The 23,185-nt window shown below is 39.1% G+C and overlaps 2 protein-coding genes across 9 annotated transcripts; both read right to left on the minus strand.

Moving 5' to 3' along the window:
* Positions 1-193: 193 nt before the first annotated feature.
* dnajb2 (DnaJ heat shock protein family (Hsp40) member B2) lies at positions 194-12,779 on the minus strand. 8 transcript variants are annotated; one of them, XM_032529096.1, is made up of 11 exons: positions 10,459-10,829; positions 8,144-8,257; positions 7,504-7,613; positions 7,112-7,165; positions 6,773-6,889; positions 6,393-6,467; positions 4,971-5,103; positions 4,565-4,635; positions 3,847-4,143; positions 658-729; positions 194-491 (listed from the first exon to the last, which is right to left on the minus strand). In XM_032529096.1, exons 2-10 carry the CDS (start codon positions 8,206-8,208, stop codon positions 701-703), a joined length of 951 nt encoding a protein of 316 aa, XP_032384987.1. In that variant the 5' UTR covers positions 8,209-8,257; positions 10,459-10,829; the 3' UTR covers positions 194-491; positions 658-700. The 8 variants fall into 8 exon arrangements, with proteins under 8 accessions (XP_032384987.1, XP_032384979.1, XP_032384985.1 ...); XM_032529088.1 differs by lacking the exons at positions 194-491; positions 658-729 and having other exon boundaries at positions 3,205-4,143; positions 10,459-10,845; XM_032529094.1 differs by lacking the exons at positions 194-491; positions 658-729; positions 10,459-10,829 and adding an exon at positions 12,736-12,779 and having other exon boundaries at positions 3,512-4,143; positions 8,144-8,242.
* A 638-nt stretch (positions 12,780-13,417) lies between these two features.
* On the minus strand, positions 13,418-17,235 carry tuba8l3 (tubulin, alpha 8 like 3). Its single transcript, XM_032529082.1, has 4 exons — positions 17,115-17,235; positions 15,169-15,391; positions 14,790-14,938; positions 13,418-14,537 (listed from the first exon to the last, which is right to left on the minus strand). Exons 1-4 carry the CDS (start codon positions 17,115-17,117, stop codon positions 13,560-13,562), a joined length of 1,353 nt encoding a protein of 450 aa, XP_032384973.1. The 5' UTR covers positions 17,118-17,235; the 3' UTR covers positions 13,418-13,559.
* Positions 17,236-23,185: the final 5,950 nt, after the last annotated feature.

Consider the following 23,185-nt stretch of genomic DNA (forward strand, 5'->3'; position numbering starts at 1 on the left):
GTATTATTTAAAATAGTGCATCAAAAGCTGTCAGAGTTTCACATACACGGGTGGAACAGCCAAAAACAGGCGTATTGCACTGTGAAGATTTTTAAACCTCAAATTAAATCTTGAATTTATTAAATTCATATGATTATTTGACATTAACCTGACCCTGACCATTCTTTTTTTTTTACAAAGATAAACTACAATGGACAGAGCAGGAAATGCTTTATTTTCTCTGTTGTATATGTTTTTAACCATTTCACTTTTTGTCCTATTCATCGGATATCCAGGAAAATTTTAAATGCAGCTGAAACATTGTTAGTGCAATGCAGAGATGATCAGAACTTTTTCTTTAGGTTTCAAAATAAAAACTTTCCAGTTTACACAATGAGCTATGTACACACTCACATACATAAAAAACACACATTTGTATCTTTTTAAGTGTCATTCAGCAGGTAGGAGCCAAGGTGGGCAGAGGGAGACAAGTGCATCATGGGCAATTTGACCTGTGAGAATAAACGTATAAGGACATGTTAAACTTTATCAGTTACGCAAATACTGTAGGCAACACCTGATATAAAAATGACTTCTAAAACAAGATGGAACTTCTTCATCTGCATGGGGCTTATGGGGCATTTTTCAGGGTGCTTCAGGTTCACGCTGGTTCTTTACCTCAAAGCCGGGCTAGGGAACAGCACAGCATGAGCCAATCAGGTTAGCTTGTGAAGGCCTCGAAGTCTGAGTCTGAAACAGGAAGCAGGACGTGTAAGACAAACAACAAATTCCAATTTAATGTTGCAAAATAATGTTGTATTATTTGATGTCACAATATTTACAGCAAAGAGCTCACAACATGACAATGCAAGATAAGAATTAAGATCTGATACCAGCATGTTGTTAGCCGAGGAAACTAGATCCCAAAGTGTGAAATTAAGTTATATTCAGTGACTTTTTCAAATATGAAATGATTGGTGGAGGATAGCTCTACATGGATCTACTGTATCTACTGTACATGGCCATTTTTTTTGGTTTGTTAATGAATTATCAATGTCTTTTTTATTACAAGATAAAAGTTGCAATAACAATCTTAAAACAAACTTAGGTCATGGGTGAGCAGAGAGATGAGATGAACAGATGAGAATCAGGCAGAATTATAATGATCACACAGCTTTTGAAGGAGTGTACAGGGTTAGGATGGTATTGGAAGTAAATAGGGACACATTGGTTTGGACAACATACTGAATGAAATCCACTGTTAGCATACTTATCAAGTTCTGTTGGTATATATAGTGAAAAAAAGTAAATATAAGGAACAATTTCTTTCTTTTTAAAATGGCTGATCTACATCTGTTAAAGAGATTCAGAAAGAGCAAACCCAGGAATGATTCAGAAAGAATGAGCAGCGCTGCAGTGCATTATATGTATCATTTGTAGTTATTTGTAGTAATGGTAGTACTAGTATAGCATGAAATCAGTTATAATTAATGGAAAATACATAAATATTACTGGCACAATCTGAAAAAAATCCAATATCCCAAATATCCTCTTCGGCTCAGTCTTTATTTGTGATTTCCCTTTTAACAATCTGAAAATAAAATTTAAAAAAACACATGGCATTTCAATGTCATACAAATAAAACACGTGGATATATATTTCAAGAAGGCGAAACCATCTGCCTCTTTCTCATTCCCTCTCCAAACGCAATAACGTAGTTGGAGAGGAGCAATCCTAAAAAACTAGAAAATAATTATTGGAATTTCGAAACTGATGACGTGTTTTCACAATTGTTGGCAGTGATGATAGTTATCCTTTAAAGTGTAAGTAAAAGTCATGCAATGCTAAATATATCAGGCACTCGTGAAAAAATATATGACAACCAAATGAACGTGTTGTGCTCTACGAGCAGTGTGAAGAGGGACAGGGACACTGTCTGTAATAAGGTACTTACTGAGACAAGTTTGTGTTTGAACAATAGTAAAAATATTATTTTAACATATTACTGGTACTAGTAATTATTTTTAACACCTTTGTGGATTTTGACACCAACGTGAATTAGCCTTTTTCACAGATACAGCAACAAGTTACATTTAAAACTGTTATATTAGTGTTCCACTATGACTGTCTCTGTGTGTGCGTGTGTGTGTGTGTGTGTGTGTGTGTGTAACAAATACATCACAATTTGAAAACCAAAACATAGACTATATATAGATATATACATGTATTTTGGCAGATTAAAAATTCTTATTTTAATGATGATTGCAATCTTATTTCAGCACTCAAAGTCTGTGTAGTTCTGCAGACTAAGCAAAGGTGGAGTTAGTGTATAGCTTTAGGTTACACTTAATCAACAGATGTTGATAGAAGGGAAACGCAGCTACAGTACCTCCCCTGCCCTGACAGTTCACACAAGTCCAAGGGAAATCAAACTTAGCATTGATTGGGCGATGAAGCTCAGCTTCATATTTTTAAACATTTGAACAGCTATCATAATGCAGTTGAATTTGACCACTCTCACTCCTCGGAACACCTGACAACATTCTCAATTACTACTGTCTAGCTTTGACATTTGCTTTGCTTTAAATACATTCAGTTGTTTTTTTATAACTTGGCACATTTGCAGTGGTAATGTATTCAAAGTAAACACAGAGTAAAGTAGTAAAAATGTGCAAAGGCACAAGAAGGAGGAAATATGAAAAAATTATATAATGATTATTTGTAACTGTGGTTTACAATCAGTCATAATGCTGTACACATTCTACACGTAGCCTTGACTTACAACTTCATAAAGTGATGTAAAAGTGTCGCCCCTGACTATTGCAACTCTACAACAGTGTAGAAGCTGAGCTCCCGGTTTGAACAATTCTGACTAGCTACTTGGTGTGTATTTAAATGGTCTATTTGCAGTTTGTGTTTGTGCTTCAGCTACGTTTATAAATAAATATTGTAGAAATTAGTATCAGCTGACCAATGAACAGGATTTTTTATTAATCAATCTTTTTTATGTGTTTTTATTTAACTTCTGTGGCCTGCTTTAGATTTTGATCTACTGTTTCAGACTGGGCATGTGACACAGTTCTAATACATTCCCTTTGCCAGAGAGTCAGAATGAGAAACTTCTCAACTGACCCAAACACACACTGTCAAACACTCTGCCCTTACTGGGATTTAAATTGCTACCAACTTGGCCACATCTAAAACCCTCCCAATCCCACTCTTTTCGGTTTATTTACATACGTTCAGAAGCAGTCCTCTGTATTGCTTTGCATTCTGTTTGATCTTGTAGCTTGTATTGGCAAATTATGTGGAAGTATAACCCTGTCAAGGTTGACTTACTGTCTCTTTTAGAGGTGTTAAGACCGCATGAAAGCCTTGTGATCAGTTGAAGCACTGCCTGAAAGAGGCTGGCAATCACATCACATTAGAGTCGGGCTGTAGGCAACACTGAGGTAAGTATAAAAATAAGGCATCCCAAATACACCCAAATACAAACACACACACACACACACACACACACTCCAACACTGCATTAGCACATAGTACAGCCACACTTCTTTTTCTTTTTCACACTGCCATCACTATTTTTCATGGCAGGTGCAAACTCTTCTTCAGTGCTTTGGCTTAGCGGCGTAGTGCTGGCAGTTGTGGATGACTCAGGAGAGAAGTCTGGTTCCCTGGTTCCATTTCTCTCCGTTTCCCACCGAGCTCCAGGCCCAGGGCCCATTTTAAACTGCCCCTCTTCATCTCTCTCTCCTGTAACAACCTTTTTACTAACAGCCACATTCAAATTCGTAGTCTTAACAACCCTGCCTCCTTTATGACCACTGGTTTTGTCAATCATGGCTCTGCCCCCACCCCCAGCACCTGATATGAAGTCAGTTGCAGCTGCTCTCTGCTGGGCTTCCATTTCTGACAGGCTGCATGCCAAAGCCATCTGCAGGTCTTCATCTTCTTCATCATCCTCGCTGCCGCCCACAACCCCGCAGTTGTAGAAGGGAGCGGAGCTGAATGACCGGTGTGTGGCTGCAGAGTAAGGGCTGGGGCGGGATCTGTCATACTCGGCAGGTGATCTGTTCTGGATTTGTGGCTTCTGAGTTGAGTGCCGGGGGTGTCCCTCTCGTCGACTCAGCTCCAGTGCAAGGGCCATTTCATCCTCTACACCTGATAACACACACAACACACTTGTGTATGTGTGCACAAGACATATGGACTAACATTTGCATACACACACATGCAGAAATGCATAACTAGGAGGAGCATTCTGTAGGGATGTCACCGTGCCATACTTTACCAATATCTAAAACCTCTGCTTACACAATAGTTTTTAAAAATTCCAACATTTGACTTGAAAGCCCTCTACTGTAATAAACAAATGTAGTTCATCTTCGTATGTATTACTTATCTTGCATGTGGTACCAGTTTAGGTTAATCTGTTGAATTAAGTTTGATTTAGTGCTACTTTTGTAGAAGCACTCAATTTCACTGAAACTGTTTGCACAAAACTAGTTTGAAGAAAGTAAAGGGACAGAAGATATTACATAAAACTAAGTTTATCTGTCACACCATTCAGTGTGTGTCTCACCATTTATTACGACACTCTTTAACACCCCATCCTCCTCAATCTCTGTTCTTTCCTGCCCGTTTTCCTTTATCCTGTAAGCAAGACACATTCACAAATTAATGGTATATTTAAAATCTCTCCATTTCCATCAATGTTTTTAGTCTGGGTGTATGAGTGTCTGCATTTGCATGACAGAATGCCATCACACCCTAGGCATAAAAAACTAGAAATGTGAGAATACTTTCCAAATCAGAAACTACGTTACCATACTAAACTGTAGAATTATTACAAATTTCAGATTATTTTCTAAAATATATATCATATATTAGTGCATTGCTCATAACAACCCACGCTCATGAAATATTTTTAAAAATTATTATTTTTATTTCCCAAGTTGGGCAACGTTTCTAAAGATGGCATAACGTACTTCTTGGTGGTGGTGCGTTTGCCATTTATGATGCGAGTGGAGGTAGAAACTGATTTGAAGTTGCCCATCCCTCCGCCCATGCTGTCCATCCCATCCAGACCACCAAATGAAGAGGAGAAGGAGGTAAAATCAACTGAAGAACGACAATGATCAGGAAAGAAAAAAGAAGAGAAGAGAAGAGAAGAGAAGAGAAGAGAAGAGAAGAGAAGAGAAGAGAAGAGAAGAGATACTGATTCATTTTGATGTATTATTATTATGGAATATGCAAAGATAATACCACTCCTGTGTTGTTGCCATAGAAAGTGTGGGTTGACATGTGTCCCAATATGAGAAAATAAGGAAGAAATAACAAGAAAAGTGTTTTGGTCAGATTTTTAGGGTTTTGGTATTTTGCTTTCTTTAATGTTCTATTCTTATCTGGTATTTTGTTTTTGTGTCTTGTCTCTTTGTGATTGTGTAATTTTTGGTCTTGTCTTGTATAGGTAATGTTTCCTGTTTAATTGAGACAGTCTGGTTTTCTGTGCTGTCTTGTCTAGTTTTACTTCCTGTGTTTTCCCGCCCCTGTGATTACCTGATGTTCACCTGTTTCCCAGCCCTTGTGTCACCTGCCTTGTGTTCCCTCGTTACCCTGTGTATTTACTCTTTGTCTTCCCCTTGTCCTCTGTCAGATCCTTGTGTTTGGTTTGTTGGTGTGTCTGTTCCTGTCGGCTTGTCAGCGCTTGGACTTTCCCCCGCAGTCTTTATTTTTCCCTGTGAGTTTTTCCCTGTATCTATGCTACCGTTTTGTGTTCATTGTTTTTCTTTTGGACTTTTGGGATTTTTGGTATTTCCTTGTTTTTGATAAATAAACTTCAACATTAACTCCTCCTTCCTGCCTGCCTATCTCTGCGTTTGAGTCATCATTTCCCTGAAACGTGACACAGATGAGTTAAACCAGTGAGTTACCCTGTAGTTTAGTTTGGAGCATATGTATCGCTACTATTATTATTCTTATTATTATTATTATTATAAGCTAGTAATAATACATTTTGCATTGATTTGATAACAAACGTGAAATTTTTGACTGTAACTATGTTTTGAGGTGTCAATTTTAACAAATGATGTTTTTTTTCACCTTACAGGGATTTTAAAATTTGGTAGCTTTCTATCTCTTTAACAAAAAGATTTACATGTTGACAAAAATGAAAACACAGTTCGCTCATATTTCAGTGAACTATTCTCCGTCAGCATTAAGCTGCTTTTGCTGCTGTGCATGTGTTGTGTAAATTGACAAAACTCCAAAACTGGACCAGAATAAAATATGATGCAGTTGTTCAACGACCAGTGCTTTGGACATTATGGTCACAAAACGATATGTCATGTTTAATTCGACAGTACAGGATACTGTATTCATCACGCAACTGTCAGCATGTGACTGTTTACCTCCTGCTGAAGGAAAAGAAAAGAACCGACTGGGGCCGAGGCGAGAGGATGAGCCTCCAAAGGATGAGAAGTCATCTGGATGAGAGAAAGTGAGACATTATTTAAATACTGTACTGTTAGGTAAGGAGTAATGTTACAGTAGGTTTTATGTCAACTAAGAAGTTAGTTGTTATTAGGGCATAGGTGTAATTATTGCTCCACAAGTCATTAACTGTGTCCACAGGGTCTCCATCAAAAATAAGATCTTAAATGAAAAATAAGACAATTACTTTGATTATAGAATTTAGTGCCCTACCCCAATAAATCCTACTAATATGAACAGAACAATATATTCATTAAAATGCTAATATAACCCCACATAAGTATTGTATATAACTTACCAAAGAAGTTAGCGAAGGGATCCTGGCCGCCAAAAAACTCTCTGAACACGTCATCTGGGTTGCGGAATGTGAAGGTGAATCCTGGGAAATCTGATGAGACGTCTGAGCTGGAGTAACCTGAAAAATTAAGTTGTGATGAGCAACCAAGAGAGAGAAAAATTAGATGGAGATAAACTTATTAGGGAATCTAACAGGGAAAGGTGAATGAATTGGAAGATGCAGGAAATGTGAGGAAGGGAATGAAGAAAGGGGCAAAAGAAACGAGAGCGAGGAGGGAAGAAGGAATGGTAATGGATGCAATAATGTCTTTATATCTTATTGGAGCAGGGTTTCATTTACCTGTGTGTCCCATTCTGTCATTTCCATATCTGTCATATGCATCACGCTTACTAGCTGTAGAAGAGTAACAAAGTACAATTTAATGATGGAATAAAAATCCACAGACACAAAAACATGTTGCTCATACAAACACCCAAAAGTGACCCACATTAAATTAAAAGTATAACCCCTACGTTAACAACTGATTTATGGGTTCTATAAAGGAAGTTCCTCACTGAAGAGGCTGACATAATCACACAGAGTTTCAGATTTATGATTCACAGCATCAACACAGATCGACCCCCAACAGCCACTTGACAACACACACACACACACACACACACACACACACACACACACACACACACATATCCATAAACCAGTATATACAGATACACACTGCCCTGACTTACTGTCAGATAGCACTTCATAGGCTTCAGCCAGTTCTTTGAACTTTTTCTCTGCTTCATCCTTGTTATCTGGATTTTTGTCTGGATGCCATTTCAGTGCCAGTTTCCTGTACCTGAACTCACAACATAAACACAGACATTAACTCATTCTGTACATACAAGTAAATATATCTAGATAAAGACATACTAGTACTAGTACTATGGTCTCTTTTAAAAAACAATGCACTATGGAGAGCCACAAATAGCCATAAGAGAAATAAGACACCAGACTACTGAGGCCATTCCATGTTTCTGAGAAGTCTGTATTTGTCATACTAGTAGTTCTCAAACCTCTATTAATGGGTTAAGTTACAATGTATATTGAGATATTGTAGTTATGGTGTTTTGTCATTGTGTGTATATCATGTTGTAAATTAGAATGTTAAATGGAATCTGAAGGTCAAAAATCCAGACACATAAAACTAAGAACCTGCTTATTTTGAGGCGGCCTTACGTTTTTCAAGGCTTACATAACCAGGCGATGTCATGTAAGAAGGTAAACTCCAAACATATTTTCGTAAACTATATTGAATATTCAAGGAAAATATTGCTTTATTGTTTATGAATTGTGTAAAGTGAGCCCCAACACTTCCGGGATACCCACGCTTTCTTGATGTCATCCTGAGAGGCTGTTTTGGATACTCCCAGAATGTTATAGTAATCCACCATTTTGCCTCCTGTCACTCCTCACAGCGCTGCCCCTGAAAGAAAAATACAACTACAAAAGTTTTCAGTACAGAATATACTTAACTCGGATTGGACACACACATTGTGCATTTATCAAATTCCTATCACTGATCATAAAAGGTTTATAAAACCTTGGTATCTATGGTATTTCCTAAAATCTAAAACAATAATGAGCAGAGAAACAACTCTGTGCTCATTATTTATTTAATTTGCAGAAAAAATGGTCATATGCAAACAATAGCAACCTGAGGAACGGCTAAAAAAGGCGTGTAATGTCTATGATTGTTTATCATTCTGTACACTAAAGTGTTGACAAATACAGATTATGGAATTGTGCAATTCCTTTTACTGGGAACTTTTCTCAGGACCGTGGGCATCTACAGATAAAACTTGATTGACATCAAGTCAAATCAAGTTTATTTCATCCATAAAAATGGAAAATACAGTGCTCTACCTGCAATAATACCTGTAAATACTAAAATAAATACAATACAATAAATACACTATACAGTACAATATTATACATAAATACAGTAGAGTAAAAACTTATAAAAATGTACGTTTAAAGTGCTTGTGGTTCAGTCTGATAGTCTGAGGTATAAAAGAGAGTGCATACCGCTTAGTGTGTGTCTCAGGAGGTCTTAGCCTCCCACTACGCTCCATAACCCTGCCAGTCAGATTACCATGAAGAGGGTGACCCGGGTCCCTCAATATTTTCTGTCATTTTTACCAGACAATTGTCATACACCAGATCCACCGTATTTAACTCTCCTACCCTTTCCCCAGCCTTTTTAGTCACTCTATCAATCCTGGCCTTCTCAGTTACCCCAGCATCCCCCCCACCCCACCCCACCACACAGTAACTCCAAACACTACATACTCCGACTGCAACTTCCTCATACAGTATACCCCTTGGACTAAATGTTTTCATCAGTGAGTGAACATGACCAGACCATGATAGCCTGTCATTAAAAACAATGCCCAAATACTTGTATGTGTTCACTTATTATCAGCTGTGATCTTATTTCTTCTGAAATCTATGACTAATTCTTTAGTTTTTTTAACGTTTTTAACTATAGCTATTTTGATAGTAGCTGTAGTCATCACCTCTCTATCGTGTTAGTTTTGATACCTCTGTTGTGTCAGGACACCTTTCACTATTTGTACATGGTGTTTATTAACATCAAGTAATTTCCTACATGCTTTGCCCAGTTTTAACCTAAGCAGGGAGCTAATCTGCCAGAGTAATTGAAACACTTGTGTGCTGGGTGTTAACAAGTGTCTATGTGTAATAATAATATTGATTCACAGTATTTAAATTCACCTCAGTCAACTGATCGTTAGCCTGTTGTAAAGTTCCAATGAATATCTAAAATTCATTTTGCCAAAGAAGTCGACAGAGTTTTATTAAAGTTCAACCAACCGTGCTCTTTAAAGCTGCAATCTTTCACTAGTTCAAGGAATGGCACACCATGTATCACACAAGCACTGTGTAATGAAGAGTTGACTGCCATATTGATTAAGACTAGAATCCATACTGTAGTATATAGACATTGATGGCCATTAAAAATTACTATGGATGTAGGGGATAATAGCAGTCATTTATTTTATTTAAGGTTAGGTTAGCACTGTTTTCATTTTTATCAATGAAAAGACCACTGACTCATCTGAGATACGTGCAATACTTCATTATTACATACATTTGAGGTTTATCCCAAATATGATGCATGCTGTGGAATCTTTATTTTGTACTAATTAAAAATGTGCCCTTGAAATAAGACCTCAGTGCAGTCAGTAGTTCCATTATAGCCACAGTCAAGAGTCAGCGTCCACCACCATGCCAATCTTATTAGTTGACTTCCAACAGTTTTAGGGCTGAAGAGGACTACCAAATTGAGATAAAATAACTAAAATTAACTTTCTATGCCCCCTCGGAAAGAGCCATGCGCTCACACAAGTATTATTACTATGTTATTTCTAGCGCCATGGCATCTGGCAACTGCTGCTGACATGACAGGCCTTCACAAACTTATACACACGGGCAGGCACAGGTGCTGTCTGTATTCAAGTAACTACATAGCATTAACAATACGGCTAAGCTGCATCTAGCATATTATTTAGTATTTCGGTAGAAATAATATTTCCTAGTATGGTAATGTTGGGCGTCTATAACTGTGAGGTATATGGACAGTAGCTAAAACTTATCACGACTATCCAAAGCTATGAACCTACCGTCTGAGTCTGTCGGCCTACTCAGTGAGCAGTTTAGCCGTCTGTCCACCGGTTTGGATCGACAATGAATTAGTTATGATAGCAGTACCTCTGGTATGTGCTCCCCCTCTCTTCGTGACAGCCGCACAGACAGCTAGCCTCCTCCTCCAGTCCTCCTCTCCACCGCCCCGACCCAAATAATTTCAACAACACAATATGTCCGCAGTGTACCGCTGTTCCTCAGTGGTCTACTCTACGGTCCCCCCAACACGCCAAACAAGCAGTCCGTTAACTCTGTTTGCCTCGTGTGCGCCGGCTCTAAGCTGCACGCGTTACGTCACTATCAGCTGAGAGAGGAAAATAGAGCTTCTGGAACATGCTCGTGTTTGGAAACGTTGTCAGACCCGCCCTGCCTGCTTCAAGCACTGCCTGTTGCTCTAGTCTGTGCTAATGTGGTTTTAAAAACCAGCAACTTCTGATGGTAATCACGAAAACCTACGGCCAACCATTCAGGTTAGACCAACAGGCTGTTCACAGATGTTTCTAAATATGTCCATGTCAATATCATTAAATAAACTATATTTTTCCATATCCTATGCAACGTTTTCAATTCAGTGATAAAATGTTGGCTGACCACATTTAACCTACTGTGCTAAAGTAAAAAAAAAAAAAAAAGAGTTGTAATAATCCAATAATTCTCTAATATGCAGGCCTATAATAATGTAATTCTCACAGGGACGATTATGGTGTACAATGAGTAGGCTAGTCCTACTGTAAGTAGGCTACATAATCGTTCTGCTCTTAAGATTTTAAATACCTGTTAATTGTAAGTAGGTATTTGTACACTGTTCTAACAGCCTACTTCCACTTATGAGCTGAATACTTATTCCACTGCTGGCTATAAGTACAGATAAGTGTTTTCATATAGTGGAGAAGTCCACTCCCAACATGTCAGAGTCCAGACGTTTATTTCAGCCGCCCTTAGTCTGTCCCCCGGTCTCCCACAAGGATCCAATTTAGGACCATTGTTGTTCTCACTTTATATAAATGACCTCCCGTCCGTCTGCTCTGATGTCTCTGTGCAGATGTATGCTGATGACACCGTAGTATATGTTCATGGTAATAATCTCTCTCGTGGCTGAGAAGCTCACACACTGCATGGTAAATATTACAGCTTGTTTGAAACAATCCTGCCTGCAGATGAACAAATCAAAGACAGTAGCAACGTTCCTCACCAAGTCCCATAGAAACTTCATTTAAGTTGAGTTAGTTGTCATTTAAATCACATGTGAAAAGGGTCTGTAATAGAATCAAATTCAACCTCAGTAACTTTAGACACATTCACCATCAAATGTCCACACAGGCAGCAAAAATTAAAATCTACTCCCATATCACTTACTGTTTACCCATCTGGTCACAAGCTGGTGCTCCATCTCTGAAACCTCTGCAATTACTTTACAAATTGTTAAAATTCTGGACAAAAAAAACAAGCATTTTTCATCATTTTACAACATTACATAAACACAGAATACTCATCTGGGAAAACATGGTCAAATATTAAAATCTACGTCTTGTCTTTAAAATGATTCACGGTTTATCATCCCCTCCTTGTCACCAGTTTGTCAACATCTGCTCATCTGATCAGAGCAGAACCAGAGGTGCAGTGAGGGGAGATTGTATCATTCTATTTTGGAAAAGTGTGGATTTCGGAAATGGCTTATATACAATCAGAGCTGTCAACATTTCCATTAACCGTTAGACCTGCTCTCGCTACCCCCTGCTGGCTTCTTGCCTTGTGTGTGTGTGTGTGTGTGTGTGTGTGTGTGTGTGTGTGTGTGTGTGTGTGTGTGTGTGTGTGTGTGTGTGTGTGTGTGTGTGTGTGTGTATATGCATATGTTCATGCTTTGTCTGATGCTTGTCTGATTGTTGGTCAGCTATATTTGTAGTGTATATCTAACTTAACTTTTCTTATTTTATAACTGTAATAGTTATAATTACCCAATGCATAATATATTGTGTTGTTATGTAATATGTAATTTTACTTTTTAGGGTGACTTTACGATCTATCAGGGACTGCAGATGAAAAATAGCCTTTTGGTTAACTCTGGCGTTTCGACAGAAATGTTCATTAATATGCACTGTCCCTGTATTAAATAAACACACATTCTCTCTCTCTCTCTCTCTCTAGAGAGAGAGAGAGAGAGAGAGAGAGAGAGAGAGAGAGAGAGAGAGAGAGAGAATTTGTGAACTCACAGTAGACTACTTACATTGAGTCGACTAGAGAAGTGTAATTTAGCTAAAAGTAGGCTTTTAGTTCAATGTGTGACACACCAGGATCACATGATGAGGTCATAGACTGGTCAGTCATGTTAAATGACTTTATCCAAATCTCTTTATATAGGCTGAAGGCAACTTTACACGCTTTACAAGCTGGTTACATTGCTACCATCTGTTGGCTGTGAGAAGGAACTGCAGGTACAAGGCCAGCCCAGCCCATTTTATGGTTTGTGGCTTATCATCAACATGACCTAAAAAGGCAGGGAATTAGTAAAGGCAGAGAAACTGGAATTTCTTTTGTAAATTAATGATAGCTGCACGCAAACACACATTTTAAAATCCCCGCAAAAAAAAAAAAAAAAACCTCTATATAGCAACCATTTCAAAATGTGTAGATTGTTTTGATACATGTCTCTGATAGATTTCTTTGGGTACTACTAATGCTTTTATTTAATTTATTAAGTATTTTCTCTACATACCTTTTTATAGACAAATTTTATAGCAAATCTTGTAATTCTGTAACAGTTGTAAAAGTTAAATGCAAATCTCATTAGTCTGATATAACTCCAGAGGACTCAGTATAAAGCATGTATTAGCTTTTTAGGTCAGCAAAGTGTTTGACTATTATTGTTGTAGTAATTTACAAAAAAATATTTGCTTAATTGGCTGCCAGGAGGATTTCAGGAATGATCACAATTCATCATTTAATAGGTTCATGAGAACATTTTATTTATAATACTGATATTGATCACCATCGCCGGTTATCAGAGTGTTTTTTGGAATGTATTGCATTCATGATAACTTTTGGAATAGGTGATAGTAAAGCCAGGATGATGTGTGGCCCTTCAATACTCCTCTCCCTCTTCATCTTCCTCTCCCATGCTGTCAGTGCCAACCTCTTCATAATCCTTCTCCAGGGCAGCCATGTCTTCTCTGGCCTCTGAGAACTCTCCCTCCTCCATGCCCTCCCCAACATACCAGTGGACAAAGGCTCTCTTGGCGTACATTAGGTCAAACTTGTGGTCGAGACGGGCCCAGGCCTCAGCGATGGCTGTGGTGTTACTCAGCATGCACACAGCTCTCTGCACCTTGGCCAGGTCTCCTCCAGGAACCACTGTTGGAGGCTGATAGTTGATGCCCACCTTGAAGCCTGTGGGGCACCAGTCTACAAACTGGATGGTGCGTTTGGTCTTGATGGCTGCAATAGCAGAGTTGACGTCTTTGGGCACCACATCACCACGATACAGCAGACAGCAGGCCATGTATTTACCATGACGAGGATCACACTTCACCATCTGATTTGCTGGCTCAAAGCAAGCGTTGGTAATGTCAGCAACTGACAACTGCTCATGGTAGGCTTTCTCTGCAGAGATGACTGGAGCATAGGTGGCCAGAGGGAAGTGGATACGAGGGTAAGGCACCAAGTTGGTCTGAAACTCTGTCAGGTCAACATTCAGGGCTCCATCAAAGCGAAGTGAAGCTGTAATTGAAGACACAATCTGGCCAATAAGCCTGTTTAGGTTGGTGTAAGTCGGCCTGTCAATATCAAGGTTCCTGCGGCAGATGTCGTAGATGGCCTCGTTGTCCACCATGAAGGCACAGTCGGAGTGCTCCAGGGTGGTGTGGGTGGTCAGGATGGAGTTGTAAGGCTCCACCACTGCAGTGGAGACCTGGGGGGCCGGGTAGACAGCAAACTCAAGTTTTGATTTCTTTCCGTAATCAACAGAGAGTCTCTCCATCAGCAGGGAGGTGAAACCTGAGCCAGTGCCTCCACCAAAGGAGTGGAAGATTAGAAATCCCTGCAGGCCCGTACACTGATCCGCCTGAAAGGAAAATTTTCTTTGATTTAAAATCCCACTTCAGTTTCACAATATCAAAATGTCTGAAGTCACAAGAAAACCACCCGTTCTGGACATTATAAAAACTCAATTACCTTTTCTTCAGTGTTTTTTTTATATTGAAATCTGCTCTGAAAATCTGGCAAATATCCTTTTTGGCAAAGTAAATTTTCCTTTAATCAAAAGATAAGCCTGCCACAATGCTAAACCTGTCCAGCAAACTAACTAAACTCTCACCAGTTTACGAGTCCTGTCAAGAACCAGATCAATGATCTCCTTGCCGATGGTGTAGTGTCCACGGGCGTAGTTGTTGGCAGCATCTTCTTTTCCTGTAATCAGCTGCTCAGGATGGAACAGCTGCCGGTAGGTTCCTGTACGAACCTCATCTGTGAAAGAAAAGATAGAAAGCTAATGTCCACAGGGTATGAATGTTAAACATTTTCTAAGATACCCTACTGTAATTAAAAATAAATAGCATTTTAACTGCAATACTTAGGTGTAAGACAAAGTATAGAGTGCCATCAGTGTGGATACAGTATACCTTGTCTTTTAGAAATTAGGCATTGTGAAGTCAAGTATATACTGTTCATTACACACACATTTACACATTACTGACCGATGACAGTAGGTTCCAGGTCGACAAAGATGGCTCTGGGAACATGCTTTCCTGCTCCTGTCTCACTGAAGAAGGTATTGAAAGAGTCATCTCCTCCTCCAATGGTCTTGTCACTGGGCATCTGGCCATCTGGCTGGATCCCATGTTCCAGACAGTACAGCTCCCAGCATGCATTGCCCATCTGGGCTCCGGCTTGGCCGACGTGCATGGAAATACACTCACGCTGAACAAAAGAAGGTAGAGAGGTTGGTAAAATTAGATGAAATTAAGTCATATGTAATTTATTAATTGAAAAGTATTACTGCATTTGCTTTAAAGCTGTGGGCACTCTATTTTTGGAGTTGTTGGGCAAAAATGCATAATATTTTAGCATATTGTAGTTACAGTGGTCTGAGAGAAAACTAGATTTCTGCATCTCCCGTTGACTCTGTATTCAGAAATTCTAGCCAACACAGGAGACTGGTCCATCACAGGTCATTTCAGAGAGGGAGTGCTCTTCATGGCTGTGGCTGCATTTCCCATACAGGAAATGCATGCGCAGCAACCGCAGGAAGTGGCTACAGGAAGAAGTCTCACTCAACTTTAAGATCTGGCATTTCTTTTGCATTTTACACACTGCACTATTAATTTATCCAGACCAAACACTAACTGTTTACAAATAACTGACATACAGTGTGCATCACCGTATGTCAGATCATCTCACAAACACGTTCAGTTTAGTGGTTTCAAGTTTTACATTTGTCAGAAAAAAGTGGAAAAAAAACAGACCATTCTTGTCCTTTTTCCTTATTGCTCTGCAATGTTCCTTCTTTCTTATTGTCTAATGATACTCTTTTATGTTATGACTGCACTCAGTTCAGAGAGTAAAAAGCTTAGCTGACAACGAAACATTGACAGCTGAAAACAGTGTGCCAGAGCAGAATGTGAAGCTTGGAGCTGCTCAAAGTGCATAGCGAGCAAAACAGCGTTTAAATGAAAGCAGCTGTTAGATTGTCCAGAGTCTGCACTCTTTGTTGTTATAGAATCCAGCAAATGTACTCAGGAAATGTAGCTTCAGAAGAAATGCACTTAACCCATTTTATGGAGTTTCCCCAAAGAATGTGAAACCCACATATAGTAAAAAGGCACTGTGTGGCAAACGGGAAGGCTTTGCCTCTAGAAGATGGGAAAACCTTCCCCCAAGCCTCCATCATGTATCTCCTCCCTTTCCTCACCCCCTCCCCTTTTGTGTCTCTCTCCTCCCCCATCCTGTCCAGCTGCATAGTGCTATGTAACAGTCAGGGATGTCTCCTTCTCTCTCCCTTTCTCCACATCTCTATCCAACCAAAAACTCCTAACAGCTGCAAAATGGCTGCCATGTAACTCATACTGTCTAGTCCAGACCACTCCTCTTTTCCCTGTTCTTTCTATCCATCCCCCCACTGCCACGATTACCCTGGTTACTCCTTTTCTGTCAAGATTAGGTCTACTTTAATTTCTCAACAAACACTTGATTAAGCCTCAAGTTATTGTGTTCTATTAGTTACATGCGTTTCCTTCTTTTTGACTAGTTGAAGTACATCAAACAAGTAGGGAAATTACAAAGCATTCTAACTTAAAAAGTGTCTGTCATTTGACCTAGACTGTCCAAGAGTACAGAAATGACTCATGGAGTCTTGTGGGCATGAGTGTTTATCCCATGGCATTCCTGCCCTTCAATTCTCACCAGACATTCCCTGGAAAAAAAAAGTTTAACATACGGTACATCCAGATAAAAAACTACTGTCACTTAACAGACTAAAGCTGCTCTTGTATCAGTAACCTTCAACTCCAGAGCAGAGGCCTTATGAGCATTAAAGAGGCTCGACGGTTTAATCCATCTAACGCTAAGAAACAAAGACAAAGGGAGGCTAAAGGGAAGAGAGAGGACATTTCAAGGCTATGTCATCAGCCAGGCTGTTACTTACCATTGTGTCTGCTTGTCCTTCGACTGACGTTGAGGATTCAGATACAAGGCAGAAGTGCGGAGGAGAGGGAGAGTCAGGGTTTATATAGGCAAGGATGTGGAGGGGGCAGGCAGGAAGGCACAGCAAGCAGCTGCATATCTCATTGGTGGGAGGGAGCAGCAGTTTGAAAAAAAGAAAATAAGGGAAGTCCCTATTACTATCTGTGATGTTATCCGCCCTTACATTGATCTACTTTGTCTGTCAGTTTGAGATTATGCCTATGCTTATGTATGCACTTTTCCCTTATTTTCTCATCTTGTGAATGTGAGAGAGTGTTAGGGTTTTATCCTGCTGTCTCTTCCCTTCCCCCTGTCAGTCTTGTTTGTTTGTTTGTTTGTTTGTGTGTGTTTGTGCAGGCTCATCTCTGCTGGCAGTGCTTCACACCTGCGGCTCATCACCAGCTGCAGCTCACCACACCTGTGGCTCATCAATCATCACTCTCCCTGTTATATGCTCTGGTTCTGCTTCACTCTTCGCCAGCTTACTACCCTTGGTATTATGCTTAGGCCTCTTGATAGTTTGCCGAACGCAACCTTCTGAGCCCGAGACACTCGCCCACGAGTAAAAAAGTACCTCTGATTCATAGTTTAATAACTTTTGAACCATACAAGCGATTTACTCACTTTCGGTTTCGTTTAAATCCTGACGATTTCATGTTCACGGCGGCCTTTTCCCTGTCTTTCTAGCCTCTACAGGGGATTTTCTATCCAGCCTGGAACTTCAGCCTCTTTGGGCTTTAAATCCATACTGTTATATCCAAGATTGATCCACTTTATATCCATAATTCATCGCGTTTTGGCTCATTTCTGCCGCTGAATCGTTCGTCTAATCTCTGATCTCCCGCTCTGTGTCTGTCCTGTCTATTTTTCAGGAAGTGCATGCCCATATAAGGGAGATAAAGGCACCCCTCTTGTATGGAAGGCCAGAGGGGACAAAAAATGCCTGTATACTCTATGGAAGGCCAAATTATGCAATATTTAGACACATTTGCTTGTATAACATTGCTGTGGGTGTAATATCAATAAATATGACATTATTATGTTATTATTGGCATAAGTAAATGTCATGAGAGCAAAACGTCTTGACTTTTTTGGAAAAAATGCATGTATTTTGTCAACTGTATAAGTTATAATGATTATTTCTTCACAGTGTGACCCCCAAGACATATGAGAAGTGTTTTAGAATGGAAAATGGCTTAGGTTTTACTTTTGTCTGTGATATCAATACATATCTGGAAGATTAATTAATTATTTATTTATTTATTTATTTATTTATTTATTTATCTTTAAGGCCCTACAACCATTTTTAACATGCAAGTGACCTCACTGCAACCCAAATATTCTAATAACCCAGTTTGTCCTAAAAAAAAATGATGTTCATATCTTGACTGTAGACAACAGGGTTGATGTTTTACAAGCTTTTTTATAAAATAAATCCAGACGGAAATTAAACTGTAAAAATGGCCTCAGGGCCCCCAGGGTTAATGTGTTTCTAACTATCCGTTCTCGCCTCGCCATAGTGTTTGCCTGCCTGCCTGCTATCCTGTCTGTCCGCCCTGACCGCTCCTCTAAATACAATCACCTGAGCTCCGTCAAGCCTGGAGATCTCCTACACCTTGGCTCACCTGCTTTCTCAATTAACCTGCATGAACTCCTTACACTTGTGTGTCCGCTCCTGGATCCTCCTGTGCATCATAACAGAGAGAGAGAGAGAGAGAGAGAGTTTAAATACAATGCTTAAATTGTTTTTTGGGGAATTTACCAGTAGCATTCAAATGTTCACCCCTGAGGTTTTCTCACCATATAATACAGTATATGTATTAACAAGGACTGTGCGCTAAGAGAATGATTATGCGTATTGGATGCATTCATCTGCACCCACACACACACACACACTCACCCACACCCTTTGTCTGTATTTATATAGTTGAATAAATATTCACACAATGATGATCTGGAAAAAATGAAAACACTATGTAGTTCTTTATTCCTAGTACTCCTATTATTTAATGGTAAGAAAAGTAAGTGGCCTACAGTAAGAGTACAAGTAATGTGAGATGACACAAATGACATTGCAACATGCAGAGTTTCAGTTTAATCGGCTTTTCGGAAATGCACAGAGAAACATCCCATTGGAAATCCACTCACCACTGAAATGTAAAAGATAAAAAACAAATGACAGTTCTATGAAATGTCAATGGTTTTTGCTTATCCTTGGTACAACTTTTCAACAAGCGTCTTTAGATCACAAAGCTGTGATTCATACATAACTGGGATCCTGTTGTTGCTGCAGGCCACTGTCTGAGTATGAACTACACAAACAGCACCATACAGTGAAGTTATTCAGTTATTTTCTCTCCCTGCTCCCGCACAGTCACAGCTGAATGGTACGTAAACTGACATAGGAGCCCTTTCATAACTTACATTCCACATGGGAGAGGATAGTGGGGGGAGGGGCGCAAAAGAGAAGGTTTCTCAGACTGATATGGCAGATTGAAAATAAATTTGAATGCAAAAAAACAAGATATGTCTGACCACATGTTGTTTTTTGCTTTTGTTCTAATGCAATGTTTTTACACAGCACAAAAACTAATGATTTTGTTCAATGTAATTCTCATGTTTTTAAGCTTTAAGATGTACAGCTAAACTTTGGATCAGTTTTGTTTTGTCAATGTGTGTCACAAAATGAAGAATAGGCTACCAAGTTCCTCGTGGTGCAACTTTTTAAACTAAAAGTCATTAAAAGTTTGTTGTGGATTCTCACCAAAAATACAGGCTGTACAAGATGAATACAAGATGAAAACTTTAACGTTTTTTTTTGTTAAAAACGTTTTTATGGAAAGACAAAATCTCCAAACAAGGATGTATGCTGAATTCTAATGGCACCTTTAGCAAACTAAAATGTGCAGTTTTATTAAAATACTGTACATTGTTCATCAAGCACATCACTTATACTTTCCCCATACTCTTTTCATAAATTGAAATTAACTGTCAGTATTTGAATTGAAATATAACACATATACGATGTGTGCTTTTCCTTCCTCAGTTGTTGAGTAGAGAAAGAAACATGTGAATTGCCTCATCAGGCATCATCTAACATGGAGTAATTGGCAACTGCCTGCCAGATTAGTTTCATTATATGCAACATGAAAGACCAAAGGCAAAAACAACACACAATCACGATTTTAAATCCGTGCTGGGATTCCTTGTCAATCCATTTAAATTTCTAAGCCCAGAAAGCCAATGGTTTCCAAAAGGTTGTTTAGGTCACATGCTCACAATGCTACTCAACGTGGGGTTTCAGTTGTATAGCAGAGGGTTCTGCATGTTTCAGCTGGCAGGAACATCCCAAATTCAATACAATAGCATAGCTCGAAGGCAGAACGCTCTGGTCTGTATTAAAACAAGTCAAACCACTTTCAAGACCATTAACAGGGGTCCACTGTGATGTGGGAAATGTTGATTTAGTATAATATGATGTTTGTTCACAAACGTCAAGTGGACTTCCTCCTTGTTGTCACAGTGTGCACAGTTATTTTTTCCCCAAAAATGTAAAAGAAATTCAAACATGTTTCCGAATTGATGATTAACAATCAATCAATCAAATGTACTTAATGTGTAAAATCCCCATCAGACATGGTCTCAGTGCACTTTACAATTAAAGGAACACAGAAATGAGCTCTTGGGTAGCTCACCTGGTAGAGTCCTCGATGCAACAGATGCTGGTTTGATTGCGTGGCGGTGCAAATGGTATAGTAAGCTCAGATAAACAAGGTGGTGTGAGTCCACGCAGGGCTTTATATGTTAAAATCGGAACCTAAAAATCAGAGCTGTAGCTTGCACTGATGAGGGAGGCAAAAACGACTGTTGTGTGATCATATTTTCTAGTTGTTGTCTGGATCCTGGCTGTGTGTTCTGAGCAAATTGAAGGCCTCTAGTGGCACAATTTGGAAAAGCATAAAAAAGGACATTGCAGTAATCATCACTATGAATCACGCTACAAAACCTTTAGGTCTGGTTCACGTTCTGTGAGCTGAAGTATTGTCAGCCCTCGTAGCGTCCACAAAGCGTAGCTCCAATGGCGCCATTTTGATGCTAACGTAGGCTGACCATATCTTGATTTCCAAAAAAGAGGACACAGGCTTCTCAGAGGTTATTGAACATGCTTTATTATGCCTCAATGGTACAAAAAACGTATGTAATAAAATAAAATGTTTAACAACCTGTGACAAAATAATGGCTCTTTTCAAATAAATAAATAAATATGAAATAATGTTCTAAATATGACTTATTTTGTGTCAGCTTCAAAATCCAGCTTCAACTAAATATCTCTTAAATTTCACTGGGAAAGCACACACCTTGCTGTTGTCTTCTTCTTTCAAGTGTTTTGCCCTCATAGGTGTTGCCTGAGTCATACATTTATGTCCTTCTTCCATTGTTTGAGAGTATCAAACAACGCCCCGCAATTAAGACCTTTCACTAATAGGTCCTAATAATGCCAGTGCTGGAAAGTAAGAAAGAGACCCAGAGCAGAACAAAACAAGAAGAGATTATTTGCAAATGTTTTGAGGTCATGATAATTAAATTTGCGGGAATGTAAATATTTGTAATGTTATTGAGAGCCACATGTCCAGCTCAGCGTAAATTCTTTCAGGAAGACCTAACTTTTAATCGATGCAGTCCTAAATCAATCAGGCTGTGTAGATTTATGAATGTAGATTTTTTTTCATGCGGTGCATAACTGTGGCATACATGCAACTAGTCTCTCCTGATTGAAAAGTAGCTCAGTGTAAATCCTTTAAGGAAGACCTCACTCTTAATCAAAGCTCCACCTAACTCCAATCAGCTGTTGGAGGCATTCACCTTCTTGATAAACCAGATACTATAGTCAGAATCGTACACAAAATGCAAGGGCCATTCACAGAGTCACAACCCTGCTTTAAAAATCTGTTCTCCCTTTGTTATCAGCTGTGGTTGCAGGCAAAGAGTACAACCCTCCACCTCAGGTCATCTAGTCCTTTGTTGCCACCACCGGTGTCTAGATTCCATCTGGGGTTCTGATGGTTCTCTACCCCATTAAATACATTCAACATATTTGTATAGTGAATAATATAATTGCCAAATACTTTGTAAATTTTCTTGAGCTGTACTATAAACCTCATTTGCATATCTGCAAACATGTCTCTCCTAATTGAAATGATACATGACATTATAAATTAGAATCTTACAATACAAATTTACACAGAAAGCATTGTAGTGGAAGAGTGACATAAATACATGAACGTTTTACAGGTCCTGCTGTAGTGGTGAAAAAAAATACTTCTACTCTTAGAATGTCACATGGACTGTCTGTTGAGTAAAACTAATGAATGAGTATGAGTAAAAAAGTGACTCTCATTCAGTGACTCATGGTGAAACAACCACGACCTCTAGCTTTCAAATGGTTACAATGACAGCACATGCAGTAAAAGGGTAGTGTGGGGAGGTTTGCAGGATGTTCGTCCCACCCACGAGATACAGTAACTGACTGTAGGCGTGACTATGACATGCGGCAAGATGGGCAGTTTGAATTGCTGTGGGCGGGATTGGATTTCCAGGGCACTAAAAGTAATGTGGTTTTCCAATTAGAGACAGGTAATAAAAATGTGATTAAGTAACATATTGGCAAATAAAATGGATGCATGATGCTGACATGACTGATTAAAGCAATAAGAAAGAAAAGGGGATTTGATGTCTCCCTACACACATTCTGTTAGGCTGTAAACAGTATTGAGATGTGTTTAGCATTTAGACCATCATCATGGTCTAAATGGTCAGGTAAGAACTTTCTCAGCAGGACAGTGTGTTTGGGAATTATGAAATAGCATTAACATTTGATTTAAAAAAAAACTATTATGAATTACAATCTTAAAAAGCTAACCATGCAGAACAAAAACCTAAACGTTACTAGCTTTATGTTGCTCTGTAGCGTACTACCCTGTCACTATCTGTGCCTCAATCAAAACTAAGTACTATGCTTACAGTTTTTTTTTC

This window comes from Etheostoma spectabile, chromosome 11 (genome assembly GCF_008692095.1).
Source record: "Etheostoma spectabile isolate EspeVRDwgs_2016 chromosome 11, UIUC_Espe_1.0, whole genome shotgun sequence".
NCBI classification, from domain to species: domain Eukaryota; kingdom Metazoa; phylum Chordata; class Actinopteri; order Perciformes; family Percidae; genus Etheostoma; species Etheostoma spectabile.

What these genes read in the sequence shown, in the direction of transcription:
- tuba8l3 (XM_032529082.1), bottom strand. An exon ending in CCTGGAACCTACTGTCATCG is followed by an intron (nt 14,939 to 15,168) that starts GTCAGTAATGTG and finishes TTTCTTTCACAG; the next exon opens with ATGAGGTTCGTACAGGAACC. An exon ending in TTGACAGGACTCGTAAACTG is followed by an intron (nt 14,538 to 14,789) that starts GTGAGAGTTTAG and finishes TTTTCCTTTCAG; the next exon opens with GCGGATCAGTGTACGGGCCT.
- dnajb2 (XM_032529088.1), bottom strand. Translation starts at nt 8,208, where the DNA reads ATGGTGGATTACTATAACATTCTGGGAGTATCCAAAACAGCCTCTCAG. An exon ending in CAGGATGACATCAAGAAAGC is followed by an intron (nt 7,614 to 8,143) that starts GTGGGTATCCCG and finishes TTGTGAGTTCAG; the next exon opens with GTACAGGAAACTGGCACTGA. An exon ending in CTATGAAGTGCTATCTGACA is followed by an intron (nt 7,166 to 7,503) that starts GTAAGTCAGGGC and finishes ACTCTTCTACAG; the next exon opens with CTAGTAAGCGTGATGCATAT.